This window comes from Natrix helvetica (assembly GCF_964273705.1).
Source record: "Natrix helvetica genome assembly, chromosome: 7".
NCBI lineage: Eukaryota > Metazoa > Chordata > Lepidosauria > Squamata > Natricidae > Natrix > Natrix helvetica.
This window is the reverse complement of record NC_138558.1, coordinates 56822707-56845992: the sequence shown is the minus strand read 5'-3', so window position 1 is coordinate 56845992 and position 23286 is coordinate 56822707. Positions and strand designations below refer to the sequence as shown.

Below are 23286 nucleotides of genomic sequence, written 5' to 3'. Positions count from 1 at the left end.
GTAAGTTTGATTTACAGATGGTCAATGCAACACACACACACACACACACACACACAAATACTTTCACAGAAAAGCTGGCACAAGATAAAACCATGTATCTTGAATATTGAGTGAAAGATGAGTAGAAACAACAGCCTTAGGTTTTAACTTTAGCAGCACTCACCCCAATACCACTCCAAGCTCTTTCACATGAACTCTTGTTTGTCCTCGCAAATATTTAGATAGCATTGTGCTTTTATGGTACATTTCCTGTAGGCGATCCTCAAGGTGCATTATACACTGTAAGCGGAAGGAGAAACCCAGAGAGATAAAATCAAATAGTTTATAATAAAGTGTGCAACTTATAAATATAAAAAATATATATACACTTCGTTGAGGCCACACTAAAGTTCAGTATTTTATTGATTTAGAACATGGGTGTCAAACTCGTGGCATCACGTTGCCATCACGTGATGTTTCACGATGTTTCCCCCCTTCATGGAGCTGGGGTGGGCGTGGCCTGCATGTGATGCATCTGGCCCGTGGGCCACCAGTTTGACACTCCTGATTTAGAGGAACAAGCTTCTAATGAAGCCAAGATTAATCAAGCACTGCCTAAGCCTCCTAAGAATATGTCCACTCACAGGTCCCAACATATGAGGGTTCCTTCTTTTCAATCTTGTCATCTTATAGGACCCAGGAGGGTATGCTTTTTCAGTGATTACCCCATTCTCTGGAATGATCTCTCACCTGTTCTACACCCCCCCCACACACAAACACATACGCACATATACAACAGACCCCAATACTTCTAGCCTTTAGGAAAGTCACAGATCTAGCTCTTCCCTCAAGCATTCAGGCCCAATTGAATGAGAATCCCTCCTTTTGTATGTTATGTGCTTGTCATCATTTTTTCATTATATACTGTAATGGCTTACTGTTACATAGTGAGTTTTTTCTTTTTTGATCTATTGTGTTTTTTGTTTTGTTTTGTTTGTTTTGTTTTATGCTGTCCAGAGTCACATTGTTACGGATGGATGGATGGGTGAATTTGAGACACTATATGTGGGTAAAAATATTTTCCTTTTATCTGGTAGCTCATATGATATAAAAGATGTGGCCAACACTGGCCAGATTAGAAAAACAGGACTACAGTCATAAAACTTCCTGAAGAACAGTTATCAGTTCTTCACAATTGCCAAGGTGAACTGTTAGATTAACATAGTTAACATGTAGGAAAAGAAAGCATTAGTCACCACAGTGCCTCGTCTAAGTCTGAAAATCAATGTAGAAATACATGCAATTCAAAAGCCTGGATTACATCTTATCTTTCCTCTTCATCTATATTTATTGTATACACGTGCTTGTAAATGAGTACTTACAAAGTCAGCAGAAAGATTAAGCTTGTAAAGTTGTAAAATATACTGCAATAAAGATGATACTAGGCTGGAGACGAGGACATCTTTGCCTAGTTTTATATTGTCAGTCATCTTTTTCTGGCTAGTAGCCACCTGAACTGTCCATTTATCAGTATCTGCTATAATGTAAACAGCTTCTGCTATAGATTCATCTAGTACAGGATGCTATAAAACACACAACAAAACGAAGTGAAGCAAGACATTTTATTTATGTATCTAGTTAAAACATTTATGTAGTTGCCATCTTATGTCAAAATCTGGATGGCTCCCATTTTCACAAAAAATGCCCTGTATTAAAGGTCATTTTGAATTCAAACTGAAGAATAAAACCTGCACTCTATCTAGCGTAATAGAGGAAACATTTGGCAGCCAGTAAATATACTTAATTTAGTCAGATGTTATCTACCATTTCTGCAAAGAATGTGCTCACAGCCAAATGAAGTGAAAAGCTTGAGAGTAATTCATTCAATGATAAACCTCTATTGCCTAATAATAGATTAATATAGAGAGAAATATGCTTTTAAAATCATCTCTTCAGATGTATTTTGTGCTAGAATGTTTACTTGTTTCAGCGCACAGATTAGATGCAGAGACGAACAGGGGCCCTCCATTTAACTACACAGGGCTAAAAATCTGTATGTACTGTAGATGTAGCGTTTTCTGAACCAGGACAGAGTATAAATGCAGAACATATAGCTGTACGGATTAGAAAGGGGAACAATTGAAAGCTTTCTAGACAAAAAGAAAAAAGTTCATTCTCTAGCTGTTCCAATTAGAAAAGTGAGGGATAGGAAGCCAGTTTCATTGCCACAGTCACAGCAATATTAAATCAGGGTTTCGGTCGTAACCCTGATATCTGAATTGCACTTTGACTTCGAATAATTCACATTCTGATTCAGTTAGATTAAAACTCAATTAATTTTAGGCTATAATTCTATAAGCTGCAAACTTTTAAAATCAGATCTGCATTATAAAGGAAATCAGTGATGCTTTCCTTCACTTGACCCAGTTCAATGTACTTCTAGGTGCAGAGAAAGTTGTTCTGGGCCCAAAGAAGTTTGGAATCAAGGACTAGCAGCTTTCTTGATACTTACTTTCCTATTGAATTTTCTACAGAGGTGCATTCTGCAATATAACTCTTAATATGACTGAATTAATATGAGTTAAGATGACTGAAAGGCAAGGCAGACATTCCTCCAAATTAAATTTTGGAATCTGAAGGAGGTTACTCTTCATTATTTGTTGTCAGTTATAAGGCAGATACTTTTTGCAAGGTCACAAAGAAAGGCCTCTAAAGGCAAGCAACTTCACTAGGTTTGTTCCTAGCCTAAAAATATACTTCCTTTCTCAGAGAGGAACATTTGATTTTGACTAGAATTGATCAAAGTCACTTGCAGACCTATTCTGAATCAGGTGGTTGGCTAATCTAATTGTAAAATTTAATAAATATTTTATTTATTCATTCATGACATGTATAGACTGCTCAAAACATCACAACTCTGTGGCTTACAAAATAAAATGACATAAACAACAATATACATAACCTTTAAAAAAAAAGTCTGGAGAAACACCACCATTTAGTAGGCCATAAATAGAATGGATCTGTAACCCACTCTAACCCACGGTAACCCAAGGAACAGCCAGGCTTCAAGGAACCGTTTAAATAAGATCAGGATGAGAGCCATACAAATCTCATGAGAAATGATATTCCAGAGTCAGGTGTCTTGACAAGGTAGGAGTGCTTCCTGTGCCCCAGAAGATTAGCCGGTTTAATCAATGGAACACAGAGCATGCCAACTGTGTCAGAAATATGGCATGGATAAGAACTACTGAAGACAGTAGCCCCTCAAAAAACAAGGCTTACTCCATGAAGGATTTTAAGGTGATAATCAGCACCTTGAAAGGTGTTAATCGAATTGAACCAGCACTTCAAAAAACAGAGGTGTTACATGAGCATACCATGGCAGTGTTATAATTGCCTATGCTTGCTGCTTTCCAAACTGCTGCAGTTTCTGATCCTTAAGCCTTACATAGTGATTATAAAATTCACAATAAGATTTACAATTACAATGAAATGATTGCAAGAAAACAACCAAACTCAGAGAGCACCAAGGACTCGTGAATTATAAAAATATGATGTAATCAGAAGAATATGATGTAATTAGAGTGTAACTATTCTTCTATCTACAAATAGCAAAAATTACAACGGAATGTTACTAATGAAACAAAACCAGTAAGCTTTCCCTTCATGTTCGAAATATTATTATTAAAGCTTTGCACAGAAATGGACAGACTTACATTTATGGTATGACTCAACTCAGCGGATAAATGTTGCTTAAGTTGTTCATCAGAACTTATTCCATGCAGCACAAGATCAGGCATATAAGAGGTACAATAGCCCCCAAGAAGTGACCTTCCAAAATGTATCATGCTTTGAGAGCTAACTGTGCAAAATCTGAAAATCAAGAATTTACTGATTACTGAATACATCTCAGGGCCTTACAAAAAATAATCAGTATGTACAGTTATATTGGCAAGATTGTAACATGATCTGATTTGTTTTTCAAGATTACAGCTCAAGATGAAAAAAATACCATTCAATCTGATATATAAATGTTAAGTTACTCTTTAGCCTGCAAACTTCTATAACGTATTACTGAATCTTTCTCACAGAAAACTGAACACAATTTCATAGATTTCTACAAGTCTACAAACAATGACTCCAAAACTCAGACAGATCCAGCCTACTTGGATCACCATAACTAACAGTAACAGACTGTGTATATACCACAGAAAGTAATTCCATTGTAGAATTAGATTTGATCATAGAAGTAAATACAAAGATCTGTATATTTCATGTGATTACCCTCTCTGCCATCTTCTTTTCAGAAGCAGCTAATGATTTACAAATACATTTAGACAAATTTCACACGAAGAACAATGCATCCCATTACAATTACATATTTTCAAATATATTTCAGTTTCTGAGTTAGTAACAGTACAATTTCTCTATCTACCTTCACAGTGTCAGGCTTGCAGTCATATTCCCTTTTTTTAGGATCTTTGGCCTGCCCACACTCTCTATTATTTCATTATGCTGTTTCATTAGTGTAGTAATTGGGAGGGGGGAATAGAAAGGAGTAGAGTTGTGGAATGTGTTGTTGTCATTCTTTTCTAGAAGCCCAAGGTCATCTTTTGTCTCCACATCTCTGCATCTGACAGGAACTAGATGGGTGGAAATGCCAGCATGGGCGAAGAAGATTGGACCATGTGATGGATTTATGGGTGTGGGGATAAGATCATGAACTTTCAACTGGGTGGAATCCCAGGAAGCTTTTAGATTTGGGATTCCACAGTACGATGCCAACATGTCTGTCTTATTAAATTGGAACTTTAAGGATAGCTCTGCCTTGGACTCTAATTTAATTCTGCATGATATTTAGAACGCTGACACACAGCCTAGTAAATAGGCCATAAATCCAGGAAACATAATCCCATTTTTATAGTGAAAATTTTTAATGGAATCGTTTGAGAGCATTAACCAAAAATGGAAAAATGTAATATAAAAACATCTATTTGAAACATATTTAGGAAAGGTTTTAACAATGTAGTGGAACATTCCCCTCTCACACACATATGAACATACACAATTACAAACATACAGACTGACTTATCTTGTTAGCATTTTTTTATCAAGCAAACTACATTCAGACAGCAAATCTGACATATGGTAGACAGGTACTCCTTGACTTACAACAGTTCATTTAGTCATTTGAAGTAAACAATGGCTCTGAAAAAAAGTTACATATGACTTTTTCACATTTATGACCATTGCAGCATCCCCACGGTCACATTATCAAAATTCAGATGCTTGGCAACTGACTCATATTTATGACAGCTGCAGTGTCCAGGGGTGACATGATCACCTTTTGTGACCTTCTGACAAGCAAAGTCAATGGGGGAGCCAGAATCATTTCACAACTATGTTACTAACTTAACAGCTGCAGTGATTCACTTTTAAAAAAAAGTCATTAAATGGGATAAACCTCATTCAACAAATGTCTCAATTTACAACTAAAAAATTGGGCTCAATTTTGGTCATAAATCGAGGACTACCTGTAATTAAAACAATTTTAAAATTACTTTATAAACATTATTTTAGTAACAAAAGCAAGTAATTCTGTGTGTGTATCAGTAAACTACATATACTGTACTTCCTAATAGTTTGATGTGGGAATCATTATGTTGGCTTGCAAAGCCTTCCCAGATTAGACATATTAGTTTGGGCTGATTATGATGGGCGTCCTTGGGGTAAAACTGAGCTTTGGTTGCACTAAAGCCTACTAGTCAAAATGTACTAAGCTGACTAATACTGACCTTACCATTATGTGGAAGTGCTGCATGTGGCACAGACAAAGAAGGCTGGTCTATACTTTCAGTTCCTACAAAGTATTTTTTGATAACCTCAATGACCAAAGCCATGAAGTTGATACCAATAGCATCTGCTGAAATTAACTGCATATGGAAGATTGGATTGTGAAAAATTAGTAACGTATGGGAATTAACAAATGAAATTCAAGAAGAAAAAGCAAGTGTAAATTTTCATATAGTGTATGAGAATAAAAAATGTAATCACAATAAATTAAAGTAGAGTAATACAGTTGATAAATACATGCAGGGACATGATGGTGTAGATTTAATTGTAAATGAAAAGTTAAAATGTATGTCAGAAAACATAGATAGATATTCTGGCTACCATAGGTAGGTATGAAATAAGAAATTGAAAATTGTTCTACATTTTAAAATTAATGAATTAACATTGCTGAAATAAGTGCAAATATCTATGTATAGGAGTGTTATCTGTTATTAGGCAGTGATGGTTGGTTATGTCAGAAGAAACGTAAGAGTCAGTTGAATGTAGGGAGAAAAGGGTACTTATGTGTGTGATAATACAAGGGATAGTCAAGAATACTTGGGAGCTGAATATATACGTGGATCAAATAAAAAAGTGAGTGGCCAGTAAGAAAAAAGTATGTTGATCTCTTTTGGACATATACTGTAGAGATAATGAACATATGGATAAATATATGAAAGAAAATTAAATGTGTCACGAGGAAAGGGAAAGAGGTGAATAACTGAATAAAGAAAAGGCAATGTATTAATCTGTATAAGGACTCACAGGAAGCAAAGATACAGAATATGGTGAATTATATTGGTATAAAACAGTCTTAGCAATTTTATTTTATTTTTGTTCATGCCTTTGAATTCTTTGGCTTTCTATTTGTTCCTTCTTTTTTGCACTTGATACAAAGGAAATAACATGATGAAGCATGTAGCAGATATATAAAAGCAACAAGAAGCAGCATACAATTTTTCCTGTTACTGATATTAGTACATATTAAAAACTGTCACTATGTTACTTGGGTAAATGCATCTTTCCACAGCTTAAGATTTAAGCGTTAAGATTCTATTGTTCTGGCTAAGAATCAGTTGGATCAGGTGGACATGATGAAAAAAAACAGGCTATACTTCACAACCCATGCCTCTCACAACAGTGCAAGAAACTAAAACTAAAACAACCCCCAGGAGTTCTGTTTATTATTATTTTTTTCTTTACCTTGGCAAAGCCAGTTCCACTTCTAAAAATTCTTCAGGTCTACCGTTAACAGTGACTGATTGTTCATCTGGAATGTACGTGCAACCTTCGTCATCACTGTCCCCAAGAGCACTATCAGAACTTTCGTTTCTAGGAATGTTCTCCTCCATTCTACAATGGAGTTTGCTTTCAACCTCCTCACCGGGGATGTTCTTAGTAACTGCTTGGCCAGACCTCTGCACATCAGTAGAACTTCCTGAATCGCAGTCAAGAGAATTTCTTGCAAAGTTTTCACAGCTTGTATTATAAACTTGATCAAGTTTTCCAAAGTTTACCCTTCTGACTTCTCTATCAAGAATGACAGACTGTGGAACTGGTAGCAGCCGAGGTGCCCTTGGCATTTCTGTTTCCCTAACTTTCTGGCTAGTGCAGGTTTTAAGACATAAGTCAGATTTCTCTTGTGGGGCCCTGGATGTTATATGTAATGGGCCTGAAAGAGCACACAGAGATTTCGTTTTACTTCTGCGTTTTTCCAAAGTTTTGTTTACTTCCCTTCTTGGGGTTTCGGAATCAGATTCTGGTGAGGTGGAGCTTCCAATCTGAAAGGTAACTTTTTCCAGTTGAGAATAGACCTGGGCAACCTTCTTGGAATGTGCAACAGCTGTCAGGTTTTGGAACAACTCCTCTGTCATACTGCGCTGCTGGTCCTCATTCATTCTTGCAGTTAAATCCTCTAAGAGACCATGCCTTCCACATGCAGTTTCTGAATTAACTAAAGTTTTCCCTTTCTTAATTTCTCCTACAATTCCTTTTGGAGAGCTAACTCTGGCAAAGCGTGGAGGTGCTTCAGAATTGCCCTCGGCATTCAGCCTCTCATGCTTGCCCTTGAAGCAGCCAGATTCAAAGCAGCATTCACGATCTGCAGCAACAGCATCGCCCCCATTCTTTTGAGGCAGGACAGGAGGTACAAGAGCAGTTTCGTTTTCAACTGTGACAACCACATAATCAGATTCTTCAACTTCTCCTTTTTCCAGAGTTGTTATAATTTTCCTGCCATTCACAGCTTGCTCTCCTTTGTTAAGCTGCCCATTCCAGATGAGATGATTCTCTTGCAACTCAGAGCACCGTAAGAAATATGTAAGGACATAGAGAATGCGCTGAACATAATCCTTACGTTTTCCAACAATTACTGTCCTTGTCATTCTGACTGGTGAACCTACAGCACCATATAAATCACCTAAATAAGTACAGTGAGGCAAAGAAAAAATAATAATTAAAAAAATATATACACCAAGACCAATGCCAAATATCTAATCTGTTTGTTTAACCTAACTACAAAAAGAATGAAAGCACCAAGATATTATTTCATCTTAAATGATAAACCCACACCTCAGTAAAATGATCCACTTTAGTAACTCAATTTTATTATATTTATTTCAGTAGAGGAAGATTAACACTTAATCGAATTTAATTTTCTAAAAACTTTTTTTTGCTAAATTATGCAAAGAACTGCAATTCAAAAAAAAATCTGAAAATGCATAACTCACAGATATGGCAACAAGATGAGACAGCTAAAATCAATCGTTAGCATAACTAATATGGTAGCAATTCCTAACTACTGCTAAAACATTCTTCTGTTTTAAATACTAATAGCATAACTGTGAAATTGAGTTCTGGAAGATCTGAACAAGTCTATCTAGAAATGCTGAAGATGAAATATAATGACTGGATGCACCACTGTTTAATTTTTGCACAAAAACATCCTTTTATTCCACTTCTATTAAGTAGGAGAATTGTATGTCTACTCCAGATTGGGGATGTGAGAAAGTGATGTGACTTCCCATTTAGGATCCAGAATGATCTAATGTATATGTCACAATGCTTTTACTGGGCTCTGAGATAAATTATTATTATAAACCACGGCACTTAAGTGATCCAGATTATGTATTTCATGAATATATGTTTTTTCATTTATGTTTCATTAATAAGGATGTCAAAAGAGAATTAAACCCAATTTTGTAGCATGCAAGCTATTTAGCAACCACTAGAGGGCACGCATCATGATAGTAACAATCTGACTTACAAGACAAACCTAGTTTAATAATTTTCTAATTGGAAGGAACAACAAGCCATTATATTTCATGCTAGATATTTGAATCTTGTTTACAAAAAAAAAAGTCTGGAAAAAGTAATTTATACTTGCTCAATGGAATTTTGAATGATTTTCTGGAATACCATACATAATAATCATTTTATTATAGGTGTATGCATTATCTACTTTAAAGGAATTTATTTAATTATTCATTATTAAATTTATTGGCCTCCCATCTTACTACAGGCTAACTTTTGATTATCAAACCAAAAGTACAGCTATTTCAATCAGAATTTGATTAAAAGCCCTGAATGTATGTTCTTATGGTTGATCTATTTATTTTTTAATGTTGCCTCCTGTCCTGAACATTTCATGGATTTTTAACTGCTGGAAATCCCAGAGGATTTGGTGGCATAACAAATTAAAATAAATCAACATTTGCGCATATGAGCACATTTCTTTCCAGAAAAAAAATCTTCCATGCCTAGAGGCATCTTGAATTTAGATATGAATTTTTTTGTACTCACCAAGCTGTGCCCAAAGTGGATTGTAGGGATGTGATTTTGCCAGCATGTTCACAGATGATGAGGCATGTTTCTCAGAGAAAACCCTGATGGAGAGATGATCAACTGGCATCACAGTTGGGACCCAGGCCAAGTGATAGGTTAACACTGCTGTTAATAGAGCAGCAAAAAACCTAAAAATAAGCAGCCGCAGAAACGAAATTATATGTCTGCAATAAACCTCCCATTCAAACTAGAGGAGCAACACAAAACAAGATTACTCACTGGTTTTTGCTGCTCTGTTCTATCAAAACAGCAAATTCCTTGAGAAAGTGTTGGCATAACAGATTCTTTTCTGAAGCACAAGAGATCATAGTAAGCCACACAGGATCTGCAATCCTTGGAACTGTGTATAAATTCCATATTGTAGTTCTACCAAAAGAAAAAGGACCATGTTAGCTTAAACAAGAGGAAATGGTTCAAATATAAAACTATTTTGCCCACAATGGGAGAACAACCCAAACTGCTGCTTCTTCCTCTTGATTCATTCATTCTTCCTTTGTTTATGTCTTTTTCAGTGTATCCTCATTCATTCATTATATATAACCAAAACAGCTCAATGTACTTCTTTCATACCAGCCACTCACTTTTCAAGTTTTACATTTGCTTGCTAATTTAACTGAAGCTTGCTTGACATTCTTGCCAAATAAATGACATTCTTGCCAAATTCTTGCTTTTCTTTCAATTTTAGTAGCTTCCCACATTGTATTTTGTGCTCAGCACAAAATTGATCTGATGGTTTTGGAGATCCAGCAATGCAAGTCTGAAAGCAGTCTTTGGGCCAGTTAGTATTTCTCAGCACTATCTATCACAAAAAGCAGTTGCTGAATGGAAAAATAGGTAGTGCTGTGGTTGTTGCCCGAAGCTCCTGAAAAAATGGTGGGATATAAATTGTTAACAGTAATTAGACAACCTGTGACCCATCGGGTCCTAGTTTCAGAGACATTTCCTTGGCAAATTCTTCAACAGTGGCAGAGCTTCTAACGTACTGCCTTCACTGCAAAATTCAGGGAGATATAACCCACGTTAAACTATATATAGCATGGTGAAAAATCAGGAATTGACCATAGGAAATGTTTTATAAAATTTCAATTCCACAGAACCTCTTGTTTTAGTTCTGATCATCTAAAGACCATTAAAGGTTATCAAAGATATACCTTTACATATCTACTTAAACCTTGATTAAATAATCCAATTTTATATTCCTTTCTTTTACTTATTATCTTGACCTTCATTTCCTTCAAAGTATTTATTTAATATGTCCTAGGATTTGATTTTTTTACTTTTCCTCTGTCCCTTCTCACAAATTCTTCAAAACTTCTAACAAGCCTGTAAATTCAATGTACAAAAACTATCCATGTTATTCTCTTGGTTTGTTATTTATCCCATTTAATTATAAAAACATCAGCCAGTTTCTTTTCTATGTACAGTGCAACATATTTCCATGTCATTCTTATAGCTTGACCTATCAGTTTTGATCTTGTCAGGTAAAATTTGTTCCTCTTCCATAATATTTTTCAAATACAGTCTATCTCACACACTCTTAAAATTAACTTCTGGATCCACTGTTCACAAATATTCTTCGATATTCTTCACTCCGTAATTGTAAATTGAGTTTGAGTGTTCTCCTTTAATTGTAATATTTAATTCATTCTAATTCTCTCTAGTTTCCAATTTTTATCTTTATTTTTTTTTAATCTTCATTTTCTTATGGAAATGATACATTATAATTAATTAATGATCATCCAGTGAAGAAGGTTCTTGGATGAGAAGCAAATCATCTTCAAAGAAAAAAAAAACAGAAAGTCCAGTTGCCTCTTGAAAATAAAGCACCTTTAGGATGCTTCTGAACAATTGGAAATCAAATATTTTGTCACAAATGCTACTGGCTTCTATTTTATTCAACTGTGTACCATTGATTTCTGGGATCAGAATAGTTAACTAAGGACTTAGAACATGCATCTTGGGGAATTCTGAAAGCTGAAGTCTACACATCCTAAAGTTGTCAAATTTGAAAAACAATGGCTTAAAATACATAAAGTCAAGAAAAAATGTTGATAGTGATCCCTTGACACTGAATCATTTATCATAGTATAAATATATAATGAAGATACTTATAGTCAACCAACAAACATATATTTAAAGAACAGCAGCTTTAAGTCTTACTTGAAAAAATTCTATCTAATTTGTTAGGGTTAGCGGTATGCCTCAGATTAAATTTAGATTGGTGTCTGCACACACACCATCAGAGGAAATAGAAGCATCTCACAGACTCCAAAAAGGCTGAACAGAATTGGACCTCACTATTACCTGGATGGGAAACCATTACAAAATCCCAGGCATATTGATAAGTAGCAATAAAGATGCAATGGCAAACTACTTCTGTATTGCCACAAAGTAAATGGCATGGAAATGTCCATGAAGTTATCAGGGTTGAAGTTAACAAGGCAGAATTGCTTTTTTTAAACAATTCTATCCTGATACATTATAAAGTTATGGATGCTCTACTATGGGTAAAGGCTGATATTTAATAACCAGTTCTGACAATTTCATTGCCACTGCACCATTTGTTGCAAAAAAATAAAATAAAAATAAAATTGCATACTAGATATTGAGGCTGAGCTTTGCTTTTAATACCTAAAACATTAACAATCAGCTCTCCTGAGCCAATACTCCAGAACTGGATGAAGGAGTGTGTTTCTGAATCTCAGGTGTATGATGTGTGTGTTTAAAGAACAGAAATGACATCACCAGCCCATAAATCACCATCCACAAATTATCTTTTGCCTCTTTCAGAAAGTAATGTTGCATACAAGATCATTTCTAGCATATGATAGCCTGAAGGATTTGAAGAAAAAGAGAAGAGGGAGGTCAACAAATAAAAGTAAGAATTCTCTATTTATGGACTTATTACAGAAATCAAGTTTGAAATATTTTCATCTTTAGTACCTGCACTAAGGATGTTTAGTTTTGAGTGAGGAAGGTTCAAATGATCTCCACTAGAATCTACATGAATATATAATATAATATAATATAATATAATATAATATAATATAATAAATATAATAATATAATATAATATAATATAATAAATATAATATAATATAATATAATATAATATAATATAATATAATATAATATAATATAATATAATAATGTAATATAATATAATAATATAATATAATATAATAAATAGTAGAGTTGGAAGGGACCTTGGAGGTCTTCTAGTCCAACCCCCTGCCTAGGCAGGAAACCCTATACCGTTTCAGACAAATAGCTATCCAACATCTTCTTAAAGACTTCCAGGGTTGGGGCATTCACAACTTCTGGAGGCAAGCTGTTCCACTGATTAATTGTTCTAACTGTCAGGAAATTTCTCCTCAGTTCTAAGTTGCTTCTCTCCTTGATTAGTTTCCACCCATTGGTTCTTGTTCTACCCTCAGGTGCCTTGGAGAATAGTTTGACTCCCTCTTCTTTGTGGCAACCCCTGAGATATTGGAACACTGCTATCATGTCTCCCCTAGTCCTTCTTTCTCTTAAGCTAAACATACCCAGTTCCTGCAACCGTTCTTCATATGTTTTAGCCTCCAGTCCCCTAATCATCTTTGTTGCTTTTCTCTGCACTCTTCCTAGAGTCTCCACACCTTTTTTACATCATGGCGACCAGAACTGAATGCAGTACTCCAAGTGTGGCCTCACCAAGGCATTATAAAGTGGTATCGACACTTCACGTGATCTTGATTCTATCCCTCTGTTGATGCAGCCTAGAACTGTGTTGACTTTTTTGGCAGCTGCTGCACACTGCTGGTTCATATTTAAATGGTTGTCCACTAGGACTCAAAGATCCCTTTCACAGTTACTACTGTTGAGCAAGGTATCATTTATACTGTACCTGTGCATTCCATTTTTATAGTTAGACCTCGAATAACAACAGTTCATTAAGTGATTGTTCAAAGTTACAGCAGCATTGAAAAAACGGACATGACAGTTTTTCACATTTACAAATGTTTATAGCATCCCCCATGGGCACGTGATCAAAATTCAGACTCTTGGCAACTGGCATATATTCATGATAGTTGCAATGTCCTGGGGTCATGTGATAACGGTTTGTGACCTTCTGACAAGCAAAGTCAAAGGGGAGTCCTGATTCACTTAAAAATCATGTTACTAAATTAACAACTGCAGTGATTCGTTTAACAACTGTGGCAATAAAAGCTGTAAAATGGAGCACTTAACAACTGTCTTGCTCAGCAACAGAAATTTTGATCACAATTGTGGTTATAAGTTGAGGACCATCTGAAGATTAGTGCAAGGACAAAAGTAAAAAAAAGAGAACAGAATCTGAGCTGTGAAATAGATGAATCTTAAGAACAGATGCGCATCTTGTCCGTCCCAAAAAAAATTGATGTAATAGTAACTCACCTAAATTCATTCAGTGCATCCATAATACGGCTAATGTAAACTTGCACTCTTTGGTTTGTTTCTGCTATTTTTCTACATGTGATCATAGCCTTAGGGGGGAAAACAAGAATGGGTTAAAAATGAATGCAGAGCTGAAACTTTCAGGATGCATATTGAAAAACCTAGAACAGGATTAGAACCAAACTTGAGATACAGGTTTTTACACTTTCTTCTTTCTGGTATTTGCCTACAAAAGAAGAATTCTAGAGCAGGTATGTGCAACCTAAGCCTTCAGTTAAAATATATATATATTTTTAAAAAATTATAGAGCCCTTTTGAATTAGAAAGTACTGTATTCAAAAACTGCAGAAGTAGGGTACGTTCCAAAATAAAAATTTAAAAAACCCTAAAAAAATTCAGCCTCAATACAGCCTCAACTAGTCTGCATCGTTCCCATCTCAGTACAGCCCTTAGGTCTTTCTTCTCCAGTAAAAGAAAAAAGAAAAGAAAAAGATAAAAAGTAAAACAGTAATACAATAGTAGAGTTGGAAGGGACCTTGGAGGTCTTCTAGTCCAACCCCCTGCCTAGGCAGGAAACCCTATACCGTTTCAGACAAATGGCTATCCAACATCTTCTTAAAGACTTCCAGTGTTGGGGCATTCACAACTTCTGGAGGCAAATTCTGTTCCACTGATTAATTGTTCTAACTGTCAGGAAGTTTCTCCTCAGTTCTAAGCTAGTTTTCACCTAAAGTGGACAATCAGCTAAGATGCATTCAAAATTCAGGTTCAGGAAGAGCTACCACATGCCATGCACTCAAATAAAAAGGCTTTAAATAGAGTGGGCCTTATTTATAAGTGAGGAGGAATGCTGGGTGCAAATTAATCCTCCTTCAAATTTATTACCTATATCAGCATAGCTTTTTGACACCAGGGACCACTTTTGTGGAAGACAATTTTTTCATGGGTGGGGGAGGAGCACGCAACCTAGATCCTGTGCATACACACTTTCGCTCACCCATAGCTCATATCCAGCTCTGTGGCCTGGTTTCTAACAGGACACAGATTGGTACTGGTCCGTGACCCAGAACTATATATTGTATCAAAGCACAGGAAAGGGTTATTATACCAGCCCAGACCAGGCATGATTAACTGTCCTGTTTTTAATGGCCACAAGTACAATGCGTCCATCTAGAACAAATGTTTTGTAAAGCTATAAATTTTTAATCCAGAAATTTGCTTGCATAGGGATCACATTGAGGGATATGCATGTAGAGCTAATTCTACATGCAACCCTTTCGGTCGGCCATTTGAACTATATTCACAGCATTCAGGAAGTACAGGAGAAGCAGACACTGAAATTCTTAGAAAGATAACAGGTTTTGGTAATTTAACATGTAAAATTCTGAAGAAGAATTGAGTTACAAAATTCCTAGATAAAACCTAATAGAAGGGTCTCCAACCTTGGCAATTTTAAGCTGGCTGGGGGATTCTGGGAGTTGAAGTCTTCCAGGCTTAAAGTTGCCAAGGTTGCAGACCCTTGAGCTAATATATCTCTCTCCCATTCTTATCCACTTAGAGGTTGTAAGCATAGAAACTAAATTTGTCCACTGCTTTACCATTTCAATTGCACTTTTCAGCTTGCCCATGTGTGATTCAAATAAGGGGAAATGAGAGAAGAAGAAATCCTGGAAATTTCTCTGGGCGTCTTCTTTCTCAGGAAGGGTGAAAATGATGCTAATGGCAATTTTCTTCCTTCGAATCAGTGCAGGATTGAGACCACAACTTTCATCTGCCATGCTGAATGTTTCTTCAATTGACCTATTGGAGAAAAAAGTTGCACTATGTGTTCAGCTACTAGCAAATACCTGAAGCGTTTTTATTCAATGAATAGTGAGGTGATACCCTCAAGATACCCAAAAGTATAAGCATGCATATATACTCAGTACTTGGTTTGGGCCCCTTTTGCAGCAATTACTGCCTCAATGTGGCGTGGCATGGAAGCTATCAGCCTGTGGCACTGCTGAGGTGTTATGGGAGACCAGGATGCTTCAATAGCAGCCTTCAGCTCTTCTGCATTGTTCGGACTCATGTGTCTCATCTTTCTCTTGGCAATGCCCCATAGATTCTCTATGGGGTTCAGGTCAGGCGAGTTTGCTGGCCAATCAAGCACAGTAATCCCACGGTCATTGAACCAGGTTTTGGTACTTTTGGCCGTGTGGGCAGGTGCCAAGTCCTGCTGGAAAATGAAGTCAGCATCCCCATAAAGCTCATCTGCAGAAGGAAGCATGAAGTGCTCCAAAATCTCCTGGTAGATGGCTGCGTTGACCCTGGACTTAATGAAGCATAGTGGACCAACACCAGCAGATGACATGGCTCCCCAAATCAACACAGACTGTGGAAACTTCACACTGGACTTCAAGCATCTTGCAGTGTGTGCCTCTCCATTCTTCCTCCATACTCTGGGTCCTTGGTTTCCAAATGAGATGCAAAAGTTGCTCTCATCAGAAAAGAGAACTTTGGACCACTGAGCAACAGACCAGGTCTGTTTTTCTTTAGCCTCGGTAAGACGCTTCTGACATTGTTATTCAGGAGCGGCTTGATAAGAGGAATACGACATTTGAAGCCCATGTCCAGGATCTGTCTGTGTGGGTGGCTCTTGATGCACTGACTCCAGTCTCAGTCCACTCCTTGTGAAAGTCCCCAACACTTTTGAATGGCCTTTTCCTAACAATTCTCTCCAGGCTGCGGTCACCCCTGCTGCTTGGGCACTTTTTTCTTTTACACTTTTCCCTTCCACATAACTTTCTATTAATGTGCTTTGATACAGCACTTTGGGAACATCCAACTTTTTTTGCAATTACCTTTTGAGGTTTTCCCTCCTTATGGAGGATGTCAATGATGGTTTTCTGCACAACTGTCAGGTCAGCAGTCTTTCCCATGATTGTGATTCCTACTGAACCAGACTGAGAGACCATTTATAGGCTCAGGAACCCTTTGCAGGTGTTATGGCTTAATTAGCTGATTAGAGTGGGACACTTTAAACCTAGAATATTGCACCTTTTCACAATATTCTAATTTTCTGAGATTGTGGATTTGGGGTTTTCATGAGCTGTAAGCATAATCATCACAATTATGACAAATCACGGCTTGAACTATCTTGCTTTGCATGTAATGAGTCTTATCTCATATATTAGTTTCACCTTTTAAGTTGCATTACTGAAATAAATGAACTTTTGCACGATATTCCAATTTTTCGAGTTTCCCCTGTATATTCAGCCAAAACTAAACAACTCACAGTGTAGCTTAGACAAGCATGAACCTAGCTGGAACTATCTCAGCCCTGTGAACATTTCAGTCAATTTCAACATTTCAGTTTATCTCATTTTCTTTTTGATAACCTTCACAAGAAGTATCTTCCTATTTTTAAAAGCAGTGAAGAAATGGTAATCCGATCTCCATTACTTGTCCAATGAACGGTCAATGAGGAAAAAAAGAATGGGGCTCCTAGGATGGAGAGGACAGCTGTTGCCATCTGCACTTATCCTTTAAATAAATAACCTTTCTTAAGATAGAAACACAATTTAGATATTTAGATCAAGTTCACAAACAGAGGAGGGTATTTTTTCCCTTTCATTTTTCACCTGTACTTCCAACAAAAGGTCAACATCCAATGTGGGAATAAAGGATTTTAGAAACGAAGCACTGGTTTAAGGGATGGTGGCACCAAGAGAATTTTGGATTCCTAGACTATGGAGTGCATTATCTACATGATGGACTTCTGGCAAGAGATTGACTGCACCATCTCATAAGAACTGGGAATAAAGTATTTGGAAAATGTCTGGCTCAGTTTATCCGAAGAGCTTTAAACTAAAACTGAGAGAGGAGAGTGACTAATCTTTAGGATCTTTAGAACCTAATCCCAAACATAAACCTGAAGACAATCAATCAAACAAGTATGTAGTTACTGATGGGAAGGAAGAAAAACTTAGATATAAAACAGGAGATGTAGGAAGCATACCTAGGGTCTGCCATAAAGGACTCAGATGCCTATACACAAATAGCAATAGCACTTAGACTTACAGTATATACCGCTTGACAGTGCTTTACAGCCCCCTCTAAGTGGTTTACAGAGTTAGTATATTGCCCCCAACAATTTGAGTCCGCATTTTACCCAGTTCAGAAGGAAGTCAACCTTGAGCCTGGTGGGATTTGAACTGCCAAATTGCAGGTAGCCAGCAGTCAGAAGAAGTAGCCTGCAGTACTGCACTCTAACAACTGCACCATCAAGGCTCATCAAATGCTTGAAATTTAAACCAATAGGGTGAACGTGAAGTACTGGTACACGGGGGAAATATGATATAGTTGCCATTACCGAAACTTGGTGGGATGACACTCATGACTGGAATGTATTGCTTGAAGGCTTTAAACAGTTAAATAAAACCAGACCTAACAAATGAGGAGGGGGAGTTGCATTATATATAAGAGATCACTACACAATTACAGAAATGCATAAAACCAAGGATGAAAGCCTTTTTGAATACATATGGGTTAATATAAAAGAATAACATTGCCATACATGTATACTACCACCCAAACAAGTGGAATAAATAGATGAACTTTTTGCTAATCAGTTAACAAATGAATAGTAGTAATGGGGACTTTAACAACCCTGACATCGACTGGGAGACAAACTCTGCATCAAGTGGGAGATCAAACAGGTTCCGTAGGTGCCTAACTGACAATGTTGTTATCCAAAAGGTAGAAGAGGGAACTAGAGGGTCAGCTATAGTGGACTTAATTCTTACTAAAGAGAAGAAATGATAGAAGGAGTTGAAGTTGCAGGAACTTTGGAGGAGAGTGACCACGTCACACTGGACTTCAATATAATGCACAAAAATAGAACAAAATCAAACTCGTGTTTCAGATTTCTAAAAAGCTGATTTCAACAAACTTACAGGCAGCTTGGGAAGGATTCAATGAAAATCCTAGGGGAGAACAACTCAAGAAGCTTGGAAAACCCTAAAAAATATTATAAAAGCCCAATCCAGTACAATACTGCTGAAAAATAAAATGTGGGATAGACAGCAACATCATCAAATGGATTTGTAACCAGCTGACAAATCACATTCAATGTGCAGTCCTTAATTAAATTACATCTACATGGGGGGAAATAAGTAGTGGGGTACCCCAAGGTTCTGTCTTCGGCCCAGTATTCTTCAATACCTTCATAAACAATTTAGATGAAGGAATAGAAGGGGAACTCACTAGATTTGCAGATGACAATTTAACTGGCAGGAATAGCCCATACCTCAGAAGATAGGCTTAGGTTTCAGAAACCTGTGAGTTTTAAAAACGTCTGAGTGAATCCAGGAAGAGGCAGAGGGGCAGGAAGTGTGTGCGTGTGCACAGGCTGTGAGTTTTAAAAAAGTCTGAGAGAATCCAGAAAGAGGGAAGAGGCTGAGGGGCAGGAAGTGTGTGCGTGTACACAGGCTGTGAGTTTGAAAAAACATCTGAGAGAATTCAGAAAGAGGGGAGAGGCTGAGGGGATGGAAGTGTGTGTGTGTGCACATGCTGTGAGTTTTAAAAATGTCTGAGAGAATCCAGGAAGAGGGAAGAGGCTGAGGGGCTGGAAGTGTGTGCGTGTGCACAGGGTATGAGTCTTAAAAACGTCTGAGAGAATCCAGGAGGAGGGAAGAGGTAGAGAGGCTGAAAGTGTGTGCGTGTGCACAGACTGTGAGTTTTAAAAATGTCTGAGAGAATCCAGGAAGACAGAAGAGGCAGAGGGGCTGGAAGTGTGTGCGTGTGCACAGGCTATGAGTCTTAAAAAGTCTGAGAGAATCCAGGAGGAGGGAAGAGGCAGAGGGGCTGGAAGTGTGTGCGTGTGCACAGACTGTGAGTTTTAAAAATGTTTGAGAGAATCCAGGAAGACGGAAGAGGCAGAGGGGCTGGAAGTGTGCACCTGTGCACAGGCTGTGAGTTTTAAAAACGTCTGAGTGAATCCAGGAAGAGGGAGAGGGGCTGGCACAGGCTGTGAGTTTTAAAAATGTCTGAGTGAATCTAGAAAGAGGGAAGAGGCTGAGGGGCTGGAAGTGTGTGCGTGTGCACAGGCTGTGAGTTTTAAAAATGTCTTGTGTGCACACAGGATGTGAGCTTTAAAAACATCTAAGTGAATCCAGGCTGAGGGAAGAGGCAGAGGGGCTGGAAGTATGTGTGTTACTCAAGTTTTACTGTCAACACATTTATATGTAGCATCTTGTGCTCAAAGGTTCGGTAACCCTAAATTGGGATGAGAAAACTTGCTGAAGGACCCAAAAGCATTGACCCTATCTTGTCTAAATGAAGATCTTCCATTAGAGAGATGGGGGAAAAAGGAAAATTAAATGTATGGTAATTATTGTGCTGGTTTAGATCAGTCCATAGCTTTGAATGCCCATAACAGTGAGACCTGCTTATTTTTTTAGACTGCAAATATAAACTACACACATCTGTATTACAAGAATAATATATTTATGTTAACCTACCTTTTAGGTGTAATGCCATTTTCCAAGCTTGTAGTTTGACTTCGAAGCCAGCGGCGCTGGTAACTAGAAGAGGAGCTGGGAGATGGTAACGGAGTCATCAAAAGACTACTCAAGGATGCTGTCAACAAAGCAAAATGTCAGTAGTTTTGTCAGAATGTAATTTCTTCTGAACTTGAAGGTGGCTGAGTCATGCTTCTATTATAGATAGCCAATACAATTTTTATTTTATGAATGTAAGAGATAGAAAGAACTGATTACTTATCTATAAATGCAGTTCTTTATGTAGACCCTATGAATTTATCCACATAAGTTGGGTAACATGGATTAAACATCCAGGGAATATAGCAAGGTTTCTATCAATGAAAATAGCCAATATTATTTCCTGTTTTAAATGAAAACTAGGGATTGACGTGGGAAGGGAGGAAAGAAAGTAACGCTTATGAATCCTATCTAGTCTTCTTGCTAAACAAAATATCCCCATAAAAGGATATTATCTTAGTTTTTTGAAACTAAGTAGTATAGAGCCATATGTGATGATGCAAGGTAATGGAGAAATTGTAACTTTAGGTAGGGAACTGACTGCATGGCAAATTATCTTCAATTTTTACTTGGAAAGATATTACTTCTATCTGAAACATGTGAATTATTTCTCTCTTGTGCTCTGCAACTCTATCTGCTGATTCAGAGTACTGTTGATGATGAGAACCAGACTGTGATGTTTCAGTTATAGTAGGGTTCAAGATGCAGTGCTGAAATAACATAGAGGTATTCTTCTTCTTTCACTCTATAGTCTCTCAATGCAGTAAGAAATTAATAGCATCCAGCCTTTTCTTAGTGGGTACAGAGGATTTTGATCAGTATTTCAAAAAAGAAAATATTGCAAGTCTCATAGCAGTCCTGGAATATAATGTCAAATTTAGAATTAGATGGGTATGCCGGCTTTAAAGACAGCTTTCTTTAGACCTCGTTGCCTGAGTGGTTTGCAAACAGGGAGAGTTACTGGAGCATGTCTGTTCCATAAATGGTTAAATGACACATTCAGAGATTAAAATTTGTTCCTACAAAGTAGGCACTTGCAAATGGGACTCCTTAAGATCCAGAGTGAAAGCCCAATTCCTGCAACAAGGGGGAAAAACACAGCTCCTTGCCGATCGAGAAATCCTAACAACAGAATGATTATAAAAGGAAAAGGAATAGTAGTGACAAGAGATCTAGTATTAAAAAAAAAGAAATGGAAATAAGAGAATCATGACCACGGTAATTCTGAGAACTAGAGTAAATTAGTAACAATTAAACAATTAAGCATTGCAGAAAGAAGGGAAGAGTCCTATAATTAACAACACAAAGACTCATTTTATCTTATCTTGTCAATATCCTAATATGCTTATAGCACTGAGAACGTGAAGGTGGCATGGTGACAACATTTACATTTATCTTAAAATCAGTAACTTGTGAAATATTAGAAAATCAAGACTGGCAAGTCTCAACAATGAATTTGGAACAGCGGACATCACACACACACAAAAGATCAAGATACTTTTTGATCCATGCTATCAACAAAGTGACAAACAAGTAATTCCTATTTCTAAATGTACTATCAGTATTCAAAGGAAAATGTATGAATTTCACCTCAAAATTAAATCTGGATCGATTGTGTTATATTTCATTACATTGTTTTGATTACACTTCTGAAAAGAACAAAGAAAAGGATAACTACCTGATCGAGCAATGCCACTGTCTCTGTCTTCATGTTGACCTCTACTGGGCATGTCAACAGGAGTGCTGTGTGCTGAATTGTTAAAAATATCAAAGTTAAAGGTACTTCCTACTAGCAGTTGGATTCAAGAGTACTATTTTCAAAGCTCCAGACTTTAAAATAAATAAATAGGACTGATCTATTAAGTAGCAAATAATATAGTGAAACTAATTTACAATACTGTTTAGGAAGTATGTTTGAAACATCACATTTATTATCTTCACAGGTTTGAAGGGAGAAGTCCTTTGCGCTTGGTTGTTTGCTTCCAGATGTTTCATTACCCAACACTGCTAGAGGGCTTGGGAGTAGCTCCTTGTTTATGTTTATCTACTCTGGCAGGGCAAGTTATTGTATATAGAGAATTAGTCTCTAAGTTTGTAAGTCTTGATACACAGAAAGCACCAGAAAATTACTGATTTCAATGCCTAAGCTGCCACAAAATTATGTGAAGTAATAAGGGGGCATTCTCTACCAGTGAATTTCAAATTTCAAAATTGCTTTGACCTATAATCCATGAAAACTGCAAACACCAGGGCCCTCTAGATATATTTTCATGGAATGATCCTTAAGCTTGGGAACTTGGCTTCTAGTCGTAATGGCACTATATTGTCTTTAGGATTCTCTCACAACAGACTATCAACAAGCGAGCGCAACTGTACTTATGTTATCCACACAGGCTACACTTTGATATTTGCGGTTAGCTACTGGAGGAGTCGTCGTTGGTCTGATCCAGCACAATTAAAACATGTATCCCAACAAAATGTCATCAACCACATTTTAGAAAAACAAATGCACATCACTTTCAGGTTTTATAAACTTTCTAAAAGTTCGTAGTTAGAATCAATTACTCCGTTCAATTTTTATCTGTTTGGAACGAATATGTCAGTCTGCACTGTTCTACAAATGCTTTGATGTGGTGTTTTTAATAAACAATTTCTCTGGAAACTCACACTTTTA

At 36.9% G+C, this 23286-nt stretch overlaps 1 protein-coding gene across 3 annotated transcripts in view; it reads right to left on the bottom strand.

Moving 5' to 3' along the window:
- The window catches only part of FNIP2 (folliculin interacting protein 2), a 65852-nt gene that overhangs the window by 3993 nt on the left and 38573 nt on the right, over window positions 1-23286 (bottom strand). For 2 of the 3 annotated variants that reach the window (XM_081959650.1, XM_081959649.1), the window contains exons 7-16: window positions 22291-22362; window positions 20574-20691; window positions 15669-15870; window positions 14071-14159; window positions 9874-10020; window positions 9613-9782; window positions 7015-8230; window positions 3696-3852; window positions 1362-1562; window positions 164-279 (exon numbers count right to left, since the gene is read on the bottom strand). In XM_081959650.1, coding sequence (XP_081815776.1) covers window positions 164-279; window positions 1362-1562; window positions 3696-3852; window positions 7015-8230; window positions 9613-9782; window positions 9874-10020; window positions 14071-14159; window positions 15669-15870; window positions 20574-20691; window positions 22291-22362 — 2488 coding nt within the window. The remainder of the gene's footprint in view (window positions 1-163; window positions 280-1361; window positions 1563-3695; window positions 3853-7014; window positions 8231-9612; window positions 9783-9873; window positions 10021-14070; window positions 14160-15668; window positions 15871-20573; window positions 20692-22290; window positions 22363-23286) is intronic. The other variant, XM_081959651.1, reaches the window with a different exon arrangement.